The sequence below is a fragment of the Guillardia theta genome, assembly GCF_000315625.1.
Source record: "Guillardia theta CCMP2712 unplaced genomic scaffold GUITHscaffold_5, whole genome shotgun sequence".
In the NCBI taxonomy this organism is placed as follows: Eukaryota; class Cryptophyceae; order Pyrenomonadales; family Geminigeraceae; genus Guillardia; species Guillardia theta.
This window is the reverse complement of record NW_005434669.1, coordinates 608,040-621,060: the sequence shown is the minus strand read 5'-3', so window position 1 is coordinate 621,060 and position 13,021 is coordinate 608,040. Positions and strand designations below refer to the sequence as shown.

The window sequence follows — 13,021 nt, the reverse complement described above, 5'->3', positions numbered from 1 at the left end:
CCCTTCCTTCCTCCCTCCCTCCCTCCCTCCCTCCCTCCCTCCCTCCCTCCCTCCCTCCCTCCCTCCCTCCCTCCCTCCCTCCCTCCCTCTCTTACGTGTTGGATTGTGGCGGCCTTCGGAACGCCAGCCTGCATGTCCATCAGCGCCGGTCGCCACCCCCCCGTCTGATCCTCACAAGGCCGGGTAGGTGATGCCGCTCTCATCCTCCGCCTTCTTCTTCAACGCGTTACCGCAGTTCGCCCACATCAGAGGTCTGCCGCAGGGATGAGCAGAGGAGGGCACATGACGGACACACTCGCCGAAAGGCCGCAGGCCATCCTTCCTTCCTCACGATCTGCGTCAGCCGGTCTGAGGAGAGCTTCCCGTTGCAGTCACCCCCCTACAGGAAGGCAAGCAAGAGTCACTGCCATCGTCAGCTGCTGCTCTCCCTTCTCCTCCCTCTGCACGCCCCCCATCATCGCATGCTCCCCTGAATTGTCTCCAGCAGAGTCCCTTTCCCAGGAGCATCGTTGCCTCATGCCCACCCGCCTCTCTCGTGCTTGAAGCGGCAGCATGCGCAGCATCTTCTCTACCTCTGCCATGGCTTCCATTATCGCACTCCTGCATCTCGCCTCCGCCATCCTCACGGCGTTCGCTGTCCCTGCCGCCGCCATTGCTCCGTGGCCCATGGCGCACTGCGGGCGGTATGAGTCCAACCTAAGATATAAACAAGATTAACGAGGGGAGGGGAGTTTGTTTGAGAGTGAGAGAGAAGAGACAAGGAGCTTATTTGTGAGAGTGAGAGAAGAGACAGTGTGAGATCAAGGAGCAGGCAGGGAAGAACATCCAACTTTCTAGCTTCAAACACCATGCGCTTCCTCTACCTTGCCCTCTCTTTGCTTCAAGCTTTTTCTCTTGCCTCAGCTTTCGTCTCCTTCCCGACAACCTGCCCTTCAAGACTCACGAGGAGAAACTTGAGGACGCTCTCCATGTCCATCACGGAGCCAAGGCCTCCATCTACTTCTGTGGGCTCCGAGAGGTCCAGGCCAAGAGAAGTCCAGGCTGACGTCGTTTACAACTTTGCGTTCGGGAGCAACCTCAGCCCAGACAAGCGCAACTCCCGAGGCGCCAACGGCACTGCCATCACCACCAAGTCGACATGCCCAGCATATGTCGAGGGATTCAGATTGGCCTTCAACATGCCCATGTTCCCCCCACTCGAACCCGGCATGGCAGCGCTGACCAGTGCAACAAGCGACGAATGCTGCCATGGGCTGCTGCTGGAGCTGGGCAGGGAGGAGTATGAGCGCTTGTGGCTGTCGGAAGGAGGGTCAGCTGCCAAGCCGCCATACGACGAGACCGTGGTGCTCGCTAAGACGTACGACGGGAGGGAAGTGAAGGCTATTGCTTTCACTGCTTCTTCTCACTCGGCCAAACCGTATGAGCTCCCGCCGTCAGCTCGTTACAAGGACATCATGCTCAAGGGAGCGAGAGACTCCGGACTTGCTCCTGCATGGATCGACTATATTCAAAACATCCCCAGTTCCAACCCTACCAAGATCCTACAGCTTATCTGCGCATGCTACCTTCAATTCTCTATCTTCTTGTTCCGACAGGGCGGAGGCTTCGCCAGGGACAGAAAAGGTCCCACGCGCTTGCTTTTGCTCACATCTGAAGGATCACAGGCTGGATAGGAAGTCTTGCTCGGGCCATGTCCGCGGGCTACAGAGCAGCTCTCGTGTCTGTATATCGACATGTCGCATGGCAAGGGAGCTTGAGGCTTAAGCCCTTTCGAGTTGTGGGTCCCAGTGAGTCGACCTGCCCCCCTTCCAGCTCACAGACGCCCCTCCTCCAGCTCACAGACGCCCCTCCTCTGGCTGAGTCTTGTTCCTCTAGGCTCTGAGGCTAACTCGGAAGCTACACCGTCTCTCCTCCTGCATACGATGAGGTGGGCGCATCTCAATCGCAGGAGGTCGCTAATCGACCAGCAGGCTGATGGCAGCTGAGGTGGCTCTCTCAATCTTGCTTCTGCCAGGAGCCCTCATGGTGCTTGTCCTCGAGACCTTGACCCTGCTGCCCGTTTAGTGACTGACTAGAACCGCCAGGGCATTCTCATTCGAGCCATCCGGACCCTTCAAGGCAAGCCCATGTACTCCTTCGGCCCTCCCAGCAAGAAGTGAGAGGACGGGGCCAGTCTCAAGGGATCTGAGCCAGATCAAGAGCTCGTCTCATTCACTTAGCTCGAGAGAAACCTTCACGACCCGATAGACTTGAGCAAAAGTGGGCTACGGGCGGGCGAACTCAAACCACGAGGTTGCGGATGTTCTCAAGCAGACGCTCTACAGCTGCCCGGTCAAGCTAAAAGTCGTCAGACTCCATGTCTCATAGGATATCATCGCAGTTACCATGTAATGAAGCACTGCGCGGCAAACAAAGTCATCTTTGGCTCCAATCAGCAACCCTCTGTCGTCAGTTCAGTGCAACAAATGAGCTCTCCCATCCGCCCTCTCACACTCTGCCTCCTTGCAGAGGCCCGTAACCTTACCTGGTCTTGAGATCTGCAGCAAGCTGTCTGGCTCCTCCTTTAGTCAATCGGAAGTAAACTGGCAGGAGGCTCTCAAACGAGCCGATGCAAGCCGAGTCCTACCGATGTTTGTCTGAACCGACAGCAAGTCAACTTCAACCCCAGCAATCTAAGGAAGTGGGTCAGGACCAGCTCTCTCCTGTCCTGACAGCAGGACCTGAGAAAGTCCCTCGGCAAGGAGCCTGGCATTGTTGTGGTCCTCTTGTAGCCGACTCGTCATCTCGCGGAGGGACACGAGGCCACATGCAGCAAGCACTCCAGCTTGTCGCATCCCCCCGCCCAGCACCTGCTCCAGCTGTCAGCACGTCAGTGTCTTCATCCCTGTCTCTCCTTCCTTTCTCATGCGCCGTGCAGACCGGATGAAGTCTGGTCAACCTCTAAGATCCTCTACTGCACACTTGTGAACCTCTACCTTTCGTCCCCAGCAAGACCGTTCCAACAGGAGACGCCAGCCCTTTGCTCAGGCACACAGACACGCTGGAGGAAGAGGAGACTGAGCGTTGCAAGCTTCTCATTGAGCAATCAACCTGTCGCAATCGCGGCATATCCGAGCGACGGAGGTTTGAGTCGCGGTGGCCGCGTTAAAGATTCGAGCTCCGTCCATGTGAAGTTTCAATCTGCCACTCAACATCACCACGAGCCCCCCGACACTCCTTGCTCCTCACCCGTGTGCTCTACATAACGATCCAACCTTGTCGATATAATCCACCGGCAAAGCAACTCCACCGCAGAGATTGTGCGTGTTTTCCAGGCAGACAAGCCTTGAGCGAATGTCATCGAGATCGCCACGAAAGGACGTCAGAGAAGGTGCGGGGATGGTTGAGGTACGGGCGAGACTTGCTAGCAGTTAAATTGCATGCAAGGCGAATGAAACATTCCCGAGGACATGCTCACCTTGTTCTTGGAAAGTGAACGTCGTCGACCCTGATATTCTCCTCGATCTCTTTCAGCGATATCCCTCCAACTGGGGTCGAGCTGTGGAGGATGTCAAGGAGCCGGGCTCACAGCGTACTTTTCTCTACCTGTCATGCTCTTCCTCCGTCTTGAGCTGCCTCGGGTGAACTCCTGCTATGGTCGACATGCCTCCCTGCAATTCTCACTCAACAGGAGAAACAATTGACAAGGCTCGACCTGCTCGTAGACAACAAGATGGTTCTTGCTACCCAAGATGACTTCACTTCCTCTGCTATCACAGTGAACCATGACCGCAATCAAGTTCCCCATGGTCCCGGAGGGCACGAACAAGCCTGCCGTTCTGGGTCATCGACGTGGGATACAATCGAGGCAACAACCCGCTTCCTTCTCGAACAAGCGAGCACACTCTTCTTCGAGAGCGATCACTGTGGGATCATCTCCGAACACGTCGTCCCCAACTTCGCTCTCCACCATCTTCGTCTTCATCGTCGTCGTTGGCTTCGTCACCGTGTCCGACCGAAAATCGAAAGTCTCTGCCATAGCCTAGTAGAGCTGAGGGTAATTCGGGCCCCATCCCCGCTCTGTTCCAAGCAGACTGCCCCCCACCCACCCCTCTATCAAACCTGTCAAACACAAGTACCATGCTGTATGGAAAGTTACTCGCCTTCGTTCATTACCCCCATATTTACTAGTATTTCACCTGGTATATGTACCCGTAGTCAATCACCCACCACTAAGCTCTCCAACACTGACTGGTACACTACCCCACCATCCAAGTGTCTCCAGGATTTCCTCATCCCTTCCGCTATGTGAGCGCGCGGAGGCGGTCAAGAAGGAGGGGAGTGAGGGAAGAGGAGGACGTGTAGATGATCAGAGGAGATCATGCCGTAGAGACAAACACAAGGAGACTGGTGTTCATGGTCTCATGTCAACCGCAACGACATGCGTGAAGCGGCTTCTGCTCTTTCGATACTTGCATGGTCTGTGTTGGCTGTGAGGATCGAGAGGGTTTGGGATTGACCGAGGGAGATGGCATGTTTGAGTGATTGACATTCTAGCAGCAGTGCTGTTACATCTCCTCTCTTCGTCTATGTGCTGAGGTTGCAGCAACCGAGTGAAGGGTAAGCGGAGGAATATCTCTCTTCCTTCTTGCTTGTGCAGCACGTGCATACCTGACGCATCCTCCTCTCGTGTGCTCTCATCAGGTGAATGATTACGTTACTTGGAGTAACGCTATCACAAACTATCGGTTCCTTGTGGGTACGTGGCTTGAGCGTGGCGTGAATGGTTCTTTTACTGCGCATTACTAGGAAAGCTTAGTAGGGCAGACGGAACGGAAGCGAAAGTCTACGAGTGAAGGCATTTCATGGAATCTCACCCAACTTACGCCTGACCCTTGAGAAGACTCCAGAACCAGCAAGAGGATGCGCGCAAGCTTTGAAAACGGGGAGAGGAACCATGACAGCAAGAGGCCGGCGTCCAGTAGGCTGACCTGCTGCTTCTATGTCATGTTTACATTTATCAGGCGTCCGTCAAGGCACGACTGGCGTGTTCGAGTCTCATGCGTCGACTTATGGATCGAGATCGAGTGCGTGCTCTCTTGTCTGTTGAACATCCTCTCACATGGCGAGCAAGACGCATATGTCGCCTCCAGCAACGGGGTTCATAGTGCAAAGGGCACTTCAACGAATGCTTCCCGCTCGCTCGCAGACCCTTCCCCCGCAATGCTGTCGAGTCCGGCAAGCTTTAGGATTCACTTGCGTAGAAACTTCCCTCGTTTCTCCTCCCTCTTGAGACGTCGGACGCAGATCGGTCGACCCCAATCTACAGGATCGAGCCCCCGCTCAAGGTCTTCGAGTTATTTCAGGGCTGCACCTGCGTTGATTCTTTCCTCAGAGTTCACCTGCTGGTGTAGACGGAGACAATATCCTGTTACCCAAGACAATTTGCAGCCCTGAACAGTTGGGCTTCGCGGAAAAGAGAGACAGGAAGATGAGGCGAGATATTCCTCCTCCTCCTCCTCCTCCTCCTCCACTACCACCACCACCACCACCTCCTCCTCCTCCTCTTTCACCATCAATACTGCCTCCTCTTTACCAATCTGCTCCTTTGTGCATCCTCTTGTTAAACACTTCCTCTGCTCCAATCCTTCCCTCTTCTCCGCCTTGCCAATCGCTTCCCTCCCTCCTTCGCTTCTCCCGCCTGGCTTGTCATCGGGGGATGTTGAGTTTGCTGCAGGGTCTCTGAGAGCCATCGGAGCATCCGGATGCAGGAGAAGCACTACAAAGAGAGCAGCCACTCCCCCCACGAGTTCTCCCCCACCTGGAACGCGTTCCGCTCAAGTCCCCTCGCGCACAGGTGTGCTGCTATCCTTGTGCTTGCCTCCTAGTTACCCGCAGCAGACAAGCGCCGCAGTCCTGGGGTAACCCCTGGCACCTCAACTCCATGAGGGAGAAGAACGGCGTGCATGATGATGAGTCGAAGAGGCGGGGGATGGTGGCGGAAGGGTTGGGCCAGGAAAGCCCGACCTCTCGTCCTCTGGTTTGGAATCTCTTTGTGATACCGTGCAGCCATCTGAACTCAGTGACGCAGTATCTGCCTATGAATGTGCATGAGCGGATCTTGTTGAAAACTGTAAGTCAGACTTGACACGTCTATCTCACTACCTGGCGAGGTCCTTGACCTGACTTGATGTCTGTTTCTTTGCGTCCTCCAGGCCCTGCTCGAGAGGAAGCTTGCTGATGTAGAGCTCGAGAAGCAGCTGCAAAAAGAAGAATATGAGGTCCTTTTCTCCTTCTTGTGTGATGACGTCATGATGACGTTGTATCTGCAGGCCAAACTGCAAGCCTTGACGTCTCAGTTGTCTGCTTCTGCGGTGACCGAAGGTGACTGTCAGGCTGATTTCTCGTCGCTCTCGCCTCACTTTCTTCCTGCAGGACCCAAAACTCCCTTGGAGTTAGCGAGAGGAGGATCAGTGGATGGCCGGTGGGCGCAACTTTTGCTGCTGCCTGATGTTTATCCTCCGATGTCCAGGTTGCTGGATACCATACTGGCTCAGCTCGGACCAAAGGTGAATGTCACCAATTGCCACATCCCTGAGTGACATGGAGAGAAGGAGCTCATCGCTGATCGATTTGACATCGACGTGACGAGAGAAAAGCTGGAGTGCATGCGAGACGGCGTTTGGTTGAACAGTGAGGTAGAAGTGTGCTGCCTCCCCTCGTCCTCTGCCTCTCTCCTTCTCCCTCTCTCTTCTCTTACCGGTTAATCGAAGGTCATCACTTGGTGGCTCGAGTGGTGGAGGGAGGAGCATGGTGGAGGGTCCCAAGGAAAGATGCCGAAACCTTGTGAGCCTGGGAAGGAGAAGGAGATGGTGAGGCTCGTCCTTCCTTCTCAGCGCTCGATGACGGCAACCATAGGGACCGAGATGCTGGTTTGCAAACACATATTTTTACACAAAGCTTCTGGATGAAGAGAACAAGGTGTACAGCTACAAGAATGTGCGGAGGTGACACCGAGTTGCTTGGGGTGTGAACATCTTCTCTGAGATGCGAGACCAGGTGGACGAAGAAGATTAACGTCTTCGATTGTGACAAGATGGTTGGTCCCTGCTCCTCAACAATCTCTTCTTGGCCCCTGACGAAGCCTTGCCTCACTACCCGCTATCAGATCATCCCCATCAACCAGGACAACGTTCACTGGTTCTGCGCTTGCATCGACTTCAAGAACAAGAGGACGGAGGTGGCGCAACTTGGAGGGTCTACGAGCAAGTGGCGCTGACTGCTCGCCAGGTCTACGACTCGTTGGGCTCCAACAAGCACGAGTGAGTTGCCGTCATGCCCTCAGATGTGCTGCTGACACGCGAGGAAGGGACGTACACGACAACCTGCACAGGTGGATCAAGGATGAGCTGAAGGACAAGCAGAGCGTGGTGCTCCCTCCTCGCCGTCTGCTTGACTGATGCCTGACAAGTCGCCGGTCGCAGGACGAGGACATGTCGGTCTGGAAGCGCCTCTCCCCTCGAGAGACGAGGTCCCTCGGCAGCTGAACTGCTGCGACTGCGGGGTAGGAGGGATGGGAAGGAGGCGGTTGAAGGTGACCAGCACACAGGTGTTCGCCTGCATGTTCGCTGCCTACCTGAGCATCGGAAGAAAGTTTGACTTCTCCCAGAAAGACATCGACCTCATCAGGAGGTGAAGACTGACTAGACTGCTCTCCTCGTCTCACCTCTCACTCTCTTCCAGGTGGATGATACAAACAATCTACAAGGAGGGAGTGAAGATGGGACAAGTGCGTGCCGGTCTATGCTCAGTCTGAAGCAGAGATGTGCTCTGCGTGATTAATACATAAAGAAACCTCGCATGCTGACACTCTAACTTCCTATTCCTCCTCGTGCTTTCAAACAGAAATCAGATCCATGCTTGTGTTCCACAGCCATTTCGCCAGTGCTGCATCCTGGGATAGAGTTGACGCAGTTGCGACTTTGCAATTATCAAGATATCTGCAGCATCACCGTCATGGTCAAGCTTTCTCTGCGCGTGCTCTCTCACAGTCCCCCGCGTCCCTCGAGCTCACGAGATGTAGCCGCATACACTTGGGTCATCGCCCCCTGCGCCCCAACCACTCGATCAAACAGGGAGGGAGGGAGGGGAAGCTGAGGGGCAGGGACTGGAAGAGGAGGGCACCAGACCTGCATCGGGTCTCTGGCAAGCAGGGGTCTAGTGAGGACAAGGAAAGTTTGGAGCCTGTTCGTGGAGGCTCAGCGACAGCCTTGTGACGCTACCTCACTCCTCACCATCTCTTGTCTCGCTTTCCGAAGGAAGTCTTCACAAAACCTGCTGCTCTCATCACATGATGGCCGACAAGTGCGAAATCTCGCCTGGATGCACAGCGTAGGAGTTGATGCCGTACTCGGACAGCCTTCGATCCATCTCCCTCGATATCACCACCTGCCAGGCATCAGCACGCTGAGACCAAGTTTGCTGTCTCACACCTGCATCAATTTGGTGTCTCCGTAGACTCCTTCGACGCTCTCCTTCATCCGGCGCTGCTTCAAGCGTGAGGAGATGAACGGCTTGGCTGCAAGGCTGCCTTGAAGGACGACTCGTCGGTGTTCCTTATCTTGGACGAGTATACGCTGCTCTCTATCACTCCGAAATGGTGGGCTGAGCTTGAAACATGTACAATCCTGGTGTCATGAGCCGGGAGTTAGCACGCACCAAGAGAGTTGAGAGGAGAGGTAAAAGTAGAAGGTGATGACCTTGCTCTCCGACCATTCCGTGCTGCTTTCTTCATAGGCTCAAGGAGTTCGATACTCAACAAGAAGTGTCCCAGATGGTTGACCTTGCACTCAGTCAGGACCTCGAACTATCTTCAACAACTCTCAGACCTGATAGTGCAGCTCTATTCCATCTTGCGTTATTTCCAAAGCATGGTATCGCACCCCCGCATTGTTTATCAGCACATTCAGTTGCATGCCTGGGCAGGTCAGCCTTCTTGCAAGACATCGGGTGTGAAAGCTTCACCGCTTGCTCGGAACTTCTGAGCGAAAGTTCGAATGCTATCGAAGGATTCAAGGTCAAGTTTCCACACCAGCACCTTGAGACCGTTAGGTAGGGGGCAGCGGGATCAGCAGGAGCTACCTCCCCCTTGCTCGAAGGGCTCAAAGAAGATCGCACGTCCTTTGCCGCCATCTCTCCTCGCTTCTCATCGCGGCAGGCCATGATCACAGTAGCATTCCATCCAGCCAACATCCTGATAAGATTGAGCTCAGTCTGAACCCCTGGTCACCACCCGTGCTGACCTGACGGTCTCTAGCCCGCAGCCACTGTTTCCTCCTGTCACGATCACAACCTGACCTGTCATGTCCACAGGGACGACGCCGAGCGTTGGCGATATGATCGACTTCAGCAGGAAGATGCCCACTGCAAGCATGGCAGGAGTGAATAATTGCAGAGCAGACTGGTCGAGGTCACGAGACGAAGCGAGGCAAGAGGAAGAAGCATAGCAGGGGAGGATGGGAAGGAGGAAATACCTCCTAGCAGCATGACGACGAAAGCTGCTCCCTGCATGCCCCCTACCCACAACCCTCCTGCAACCATTGCCAGCGCTGCTTGGTTTCTCATTTCGCCATCCTTTTGCGGAAACACAGGTAGACTGATCGAGCTCACCTCAGGACCTTGTATTTATAAACAAAAAGACAGAAATAAGTTCCACCTGAGAACAGTGAGAACTGATATCGAATTATGAAGACAGCAACTTTGCGCTGCGAGTTCGATGGTACTGAGAACTCTCACTGAGATGCGAACTCGGAGTTCAGACGAGTAGAGCCGTGAAGGGAGGCAGCACTTGTACTGAAATCTATCACAACAACAACACTGATATCTGCCGCAGTCATGGCTCTATGCAGCTCATCAGTTAAGTCAGTGAAATGGCAACATCGTGTCAGTGATTATCTACAAGCATCGGGGCGTCTTTCCGAAGTTTCTCTGATGCCTCGGTATAGTGCCAGAAGAGCGGTACTACCGTACCATGCGGTAGAGGCTTTCATGACCAAGCGGCGGTAGTTGGCAGAGCCGTCAGTGTCGGCAGCACCATCACTTAGTTTGTTCTCTTGTTTTCTTTGCGACTGTTGCCGTTCAGTTCGCAGAGCTGAGAGAGCAGTGTGCTGTGCGTCGTGTTGTTATCAGCAGGCTTGCAGTCATCAGCTGAGTGCCAGAAACCAAATGCTGAGAAAGAAGCGACTGAGTCGTTACATGTTTCATGTCGCCCTTGTCATGTGTCTTGCACGTCACTGTGCTGGGGATGACTTGGGTTGAAGTGTCCCGCCATCTTCTTCAGTCGCACACTGCCAGCAAGGAGAATCAAAGTGGAGACCCTGCAGCGAGTGACGGTCTCACCGGCAGAGAAAGCAGAATTGGATTGAGCAGTTGTTGCAGGTGATGTGATTGTTGGTTCCTCGCTTCATGATTTGCTCCTGGCATCATCCTTGGTAAGTTCATCACAATCTGAATCTTCACTCACCCGACAGTTTGGACAAGGAACCGCCTACACATTCGAGTCAGGCGAGTACAGAGCACAAGACACGTACCCTCGGATCGTTGACCATCGCTCGGCCGAGGCGGTTCCGGTAGAATCCAACGGCTTGCGCCCTCGCGTCTGCTCGCGCTCCTGCCTGCTCTGGTTTCAGATTCTTCCCTCCGTCACGCAGAAGAGGTTTGCCTACCCCCAGAAAGCCTTGCTGCATCCTAATTCGCTCAATGTCTGCAGGCCAGGACGAACTCTCATCAGGCCATATCGCGACTGATAGACATCTCAACTTGTACCTTCATCGTTGAACGCCTTGCAGCCTGTTGATGAGAAGTGATCATATGGATTGCTCAACATGATCGCCTTCCCGCAGTTCCAACAGAAGTGTGTGCCACAAAACCTGTCCAAAGGCGTTCTCATCATGAATGTTCTCACGCGATCAACAGAAGTGCTTCACGTGCAAAGCATGTGATTGCAGCCTTCTGTCTTCTCGATTGCTATCGCACATGTAGGGCACGGCACTATACAAGTGCAACCAGCGATGAGACCTCGTGAGAGGCAGGAGAAGCAAGGAGCTGACCGGTGCTTTGCTGGATTAGCCTCTGAGTGGCTAGTCGCTCTTGCATGGACTGGAGCGAGTGACGGACTGTGCGCAATGCTTCAAATTTCACCTGCTGCAGCCTTGGGTTGCTGAGGTCAAGCACTTGCCTGATCGGAACAGCCATGAGCTCCTTCCACTGAGTTGCTGCTGCAGGAGAAGAGACTCACTGGAACTCTCGGGACTCGCAGGAAACTCCTGTGAAATCCACGTGAGATCGTGGAGAGTTTCAACGGACAGTCAACGACCTGGATGATACGCCCTGAAGCATTTCCCGCAGAACGTGAAGCTGCACTGCAGGAAGCAGTCACAGCGCTTGCCATTCGCTCGCACACACTTCAACGCAACACCTTGGGACATATGTAGAGGTTGAAATCTCCTGCTGTCTCTGGCACGCACGGAACAGGCTCGAAGGCACCCTCCTCGGTTCCCTGCGGCACCAGTCATAGAGGAGTATATAGAAGATGCTGCCTAGACCGCTGAATGAGCCTCTATCTGATCCAAACTTGCACAACGAGGACAAAATCGCAGTCCTTGCAGCATGAGAATGAGAAAACAAGTTCCACCACACTTTCTGTATCCTTGTAACACCTGTTATCTTCTCGAGAGACTTCTTATGAAACATGGTCTGGTGTGGAAGATCAACAAGAGTTTCCATGCAAACAGACCAGACGCACGGTCTTGTCACCTGAAATCGATTGTAGAGCTCCTGGTTCGTGATATCTTTCACAACATAAGGAGCTATCGGAATACGGCAATCTCCCTAGCGTTCAGCAATCACATACAAGGTATACAACACATCACAAGTACCTTGGGGCAGATCAAGAGATCTATTGAGCCTTCTGAGACATGCAGATGAAACATGGCTAGCCAACAACGCATCAAGAACACGTGCATATTGTTAGCACAGGCATTTTACATGACAAGCAATCTGTGCAATAATAATGCCCACAGTCCAGCACCCGATGTTTGCTGCCCAACTTGTACACAAACAAAACTTGTTTCATCGCACGCAGTGTATAGCACTTGCTCACCTTAGATTCCAAGCACAAGTCACACGTGTGTTGGGTTTGCAAGAATTCCCTGCAAACGAGTGAACCAGTCCCTGCCCAAGGAGAGCAAGCAAGGAAACCTTTGCATCTCTGCATCGTTCACTTCAAAACAACGTCTCACAAATGCTAGATACTTTGTGACAAAGCGATCATTCAACAGACTTGATATTTGTTCTTGATCGACAACATCTGATGTTTGGTCCGGTCGCAGAATTACCGCAACCTCCTCTGCTGTCGCTGAACTTGGAGCACAGAAGGAAATGGCGCTCAGACCACCATTTGTAGGATCCTCCTCGTCGATCCAAGGGACTAGTCGAACCTCTTTTCCGAAGCCAAGGGACCGCATGCTCTCCCTGTGCCTGCAAATTTGGTGGCTCCGTCACTCGATGAATTTCACACAGAGATTTTACAGGAAGTCCTGCCATAGGAATATCACTCCGCTCCCTTTCACTTCCTCCCACATCCCTAGCATAACCCTGCCAGACTCAGCTGAATGACGAGGAGCAACATCCGCAGCTTACTGCTCCAGTTGCTTGATCTGAACTGGACTGAGCCAACTGCACGCGACCTCGAAACGGGGAGGATCATCGGATGGATAACCTGAAGACGAGGATGACTTGGCAAGCTCTAGGTGAGCTAGCGGAAGTTACCGTCGGGGACAGACCACAACAAGTACAAGGGGGGCAGGCAATGGATTTCCAGGGTCGGTAAACTACTCTCATAACCAAGGTTCTTAGCTGGAGCTAGCATCACTTTCCGGAGCACATGGAGTTCGTCCACCTTCACAAAACTTGATGATGTCCGCTCCTGGCATGTTGAGGACTGGGAGAACAAGCAAGAGGTCATGGAACATGCGCATGTCAA

At 53.7% G+C, this 13,021-nt stretch overlaps 6 protein-coding genes across 6 annotated transcripts in view; 2 read left to right on the top strand and 4 right to left on the bottom strand.

Annotated features, from left to right (window-relative positions):
• Positions 1–668, bottom strand: part of GUITHDRAFT_160907 (hypothetical protein) — a gene marked incomplete at both ends in the record, with an annotated part of 2,286 nt that extends 1,618 nt beyond the window's left edge. The window contains 3 exons of the mRNA XM_005840639.1: positions 96–128; positions 176–253; positions 376–668. Coding sequence (XP_005840696.1) covers positions 96–128; positions 176–253; positions 376–668 — 404 coding nt within the window. The remainder of the gene's footprint in view (positions 1–95; positions 129–175; positions 254–375) is intronic.
• A 48-nt stretch (positions 669–716) lies between these two features.
• On the top strand, positions 717–2,159 carry GUITHDRAFT_160906 (hypothetical protein; the record flags this gene model as incomplete). The annotated part of the gene is made up of 5 exons (XM_005840638.1): positions 717–1,623; positions 1,665–1,787; positions 1,876–1,927; positions 1,971–2,025; positions 2,085–2,159. The coding sequence occupies exons 1-5, from the start codon at positions 849–851 to the stop codon at positions 2,157–2,159; spliced, it is 1,080 nt and encodes a 359-aa protein (XP_005840695.1). The 5' UTR covers positions 717–848.
• A 121-nt stretch (positions 2,160–2,280) lies between these two features.
• On the bottom strand, positions 2,281–4,018 carry GUITHDRAFT_100686 (hypothetical protein; the record flags this gene model as incomplete). Its single annotated transcript, XM_005840637.1, has 12 exons — positions 2,281–2,337; positions 2,385–2,442; positions 2,525–2,582; positions 2,627–2,672; positions 2,721–2,849; positions 2,995–3,040; positions 3,091–3,180; positions 3,229–3,324; positions 3,458–3,538; positions 3,586–3,650; positions 3,695–3,810; positions 3,856–4,018. 12 exons carry the CDS (start codon positions 4,016–4,018, stop codon positions 2,281–2,283), a joined length of 1,005 nt encoding a protein of 334 aa, XP_005840694.1.
• Positions 4,019–5,744: 1,726 nt separating this feature from the next.
• On the top strand, positions 5,745–7,795 carry GUITHDRAFT_132787 (hypothetical protein; the record flags this gene model as incomplete). The annotated part of the gene is made up of 15 exons (XM_005840636.1): positions 5,745–5,836; positions 6,049–6,112; positions 6,195–6,260; positions 6,312–6,363; positions 6,415–6,463; positions 6,512–6,548; positions 6,594–6,677; positions 6,753–6,851; positions 6,898–6,986; positions 7,039–7,078; positions 7,148–7,219; positions 7,270–7,301; positions 7,373–7,409; positions 7,451–7,671; positions 7,723–7,795. The coding sequence occupies 15 exons, from the start codon at positions 5,745–5,747 to the stop codon at positions 7,793–7,795; spliced, it is 1,107 nt and encodes a 368-aa protein (XP_005840693.1).
• An 81-nt stretch (positions 7,796–7,876) lies between these two features.
• Positions 7,877–9,603, bottom strand: GUITHDRAFT_100684 (hypothetical protein; the record flags this gene model as incomplete). Its single annotated transcript, XM_005840635.1, has 10 exons — positions 7,877–7,979; positions 8,029–8,087; positions 8,169–8,223; positions 8,330–8,427; positions 8,472–8,525; positions 8,868–8,956; positions 9,004–9,076; positions 9,121–9,232; positions 9,282–9,439; positions 9,577–9,603. 10 exons carry the CDS (start codon positions 9,601–9,603, stop codon positions 7,877–7,879), a joined length of 828 nt encoding a protein of 275 aa, XP_005840692.1.
• Positions 9,604–10,252: 649 nt separating this feature from the next.
• Positions 10,253–11,969, bottom strand: GUITHDRAFT_100683 (hypothetical protein; the record flags this gene model as incomplete). The annotated part of the gene is made up of 13 exons (XM_005840634.1): positions 10,253–10,325; positions 10,378–10,454; positions 10,502–10,525; positions 10,569–10,648; positions 11,088–11,136; positions 11,179–11,215; positions 11,276–11,303; positions 11,354–11,399; positions 11,456–11,536; positions 11,583–11,638; positions 11,697–11,733; positions 11,794–11,868; positions 11,916–11,969. The coding sequence occupies 13 exons, from the start codon at positions 11,967–11,969 to the stop codon at positions 10,253–10,255; spliced, it is 717 nt and encodes a 238-aa protein (XP_005840691.1).
• Positions 11,970–13,021: the final 1,052 nt, after the last annotated feature.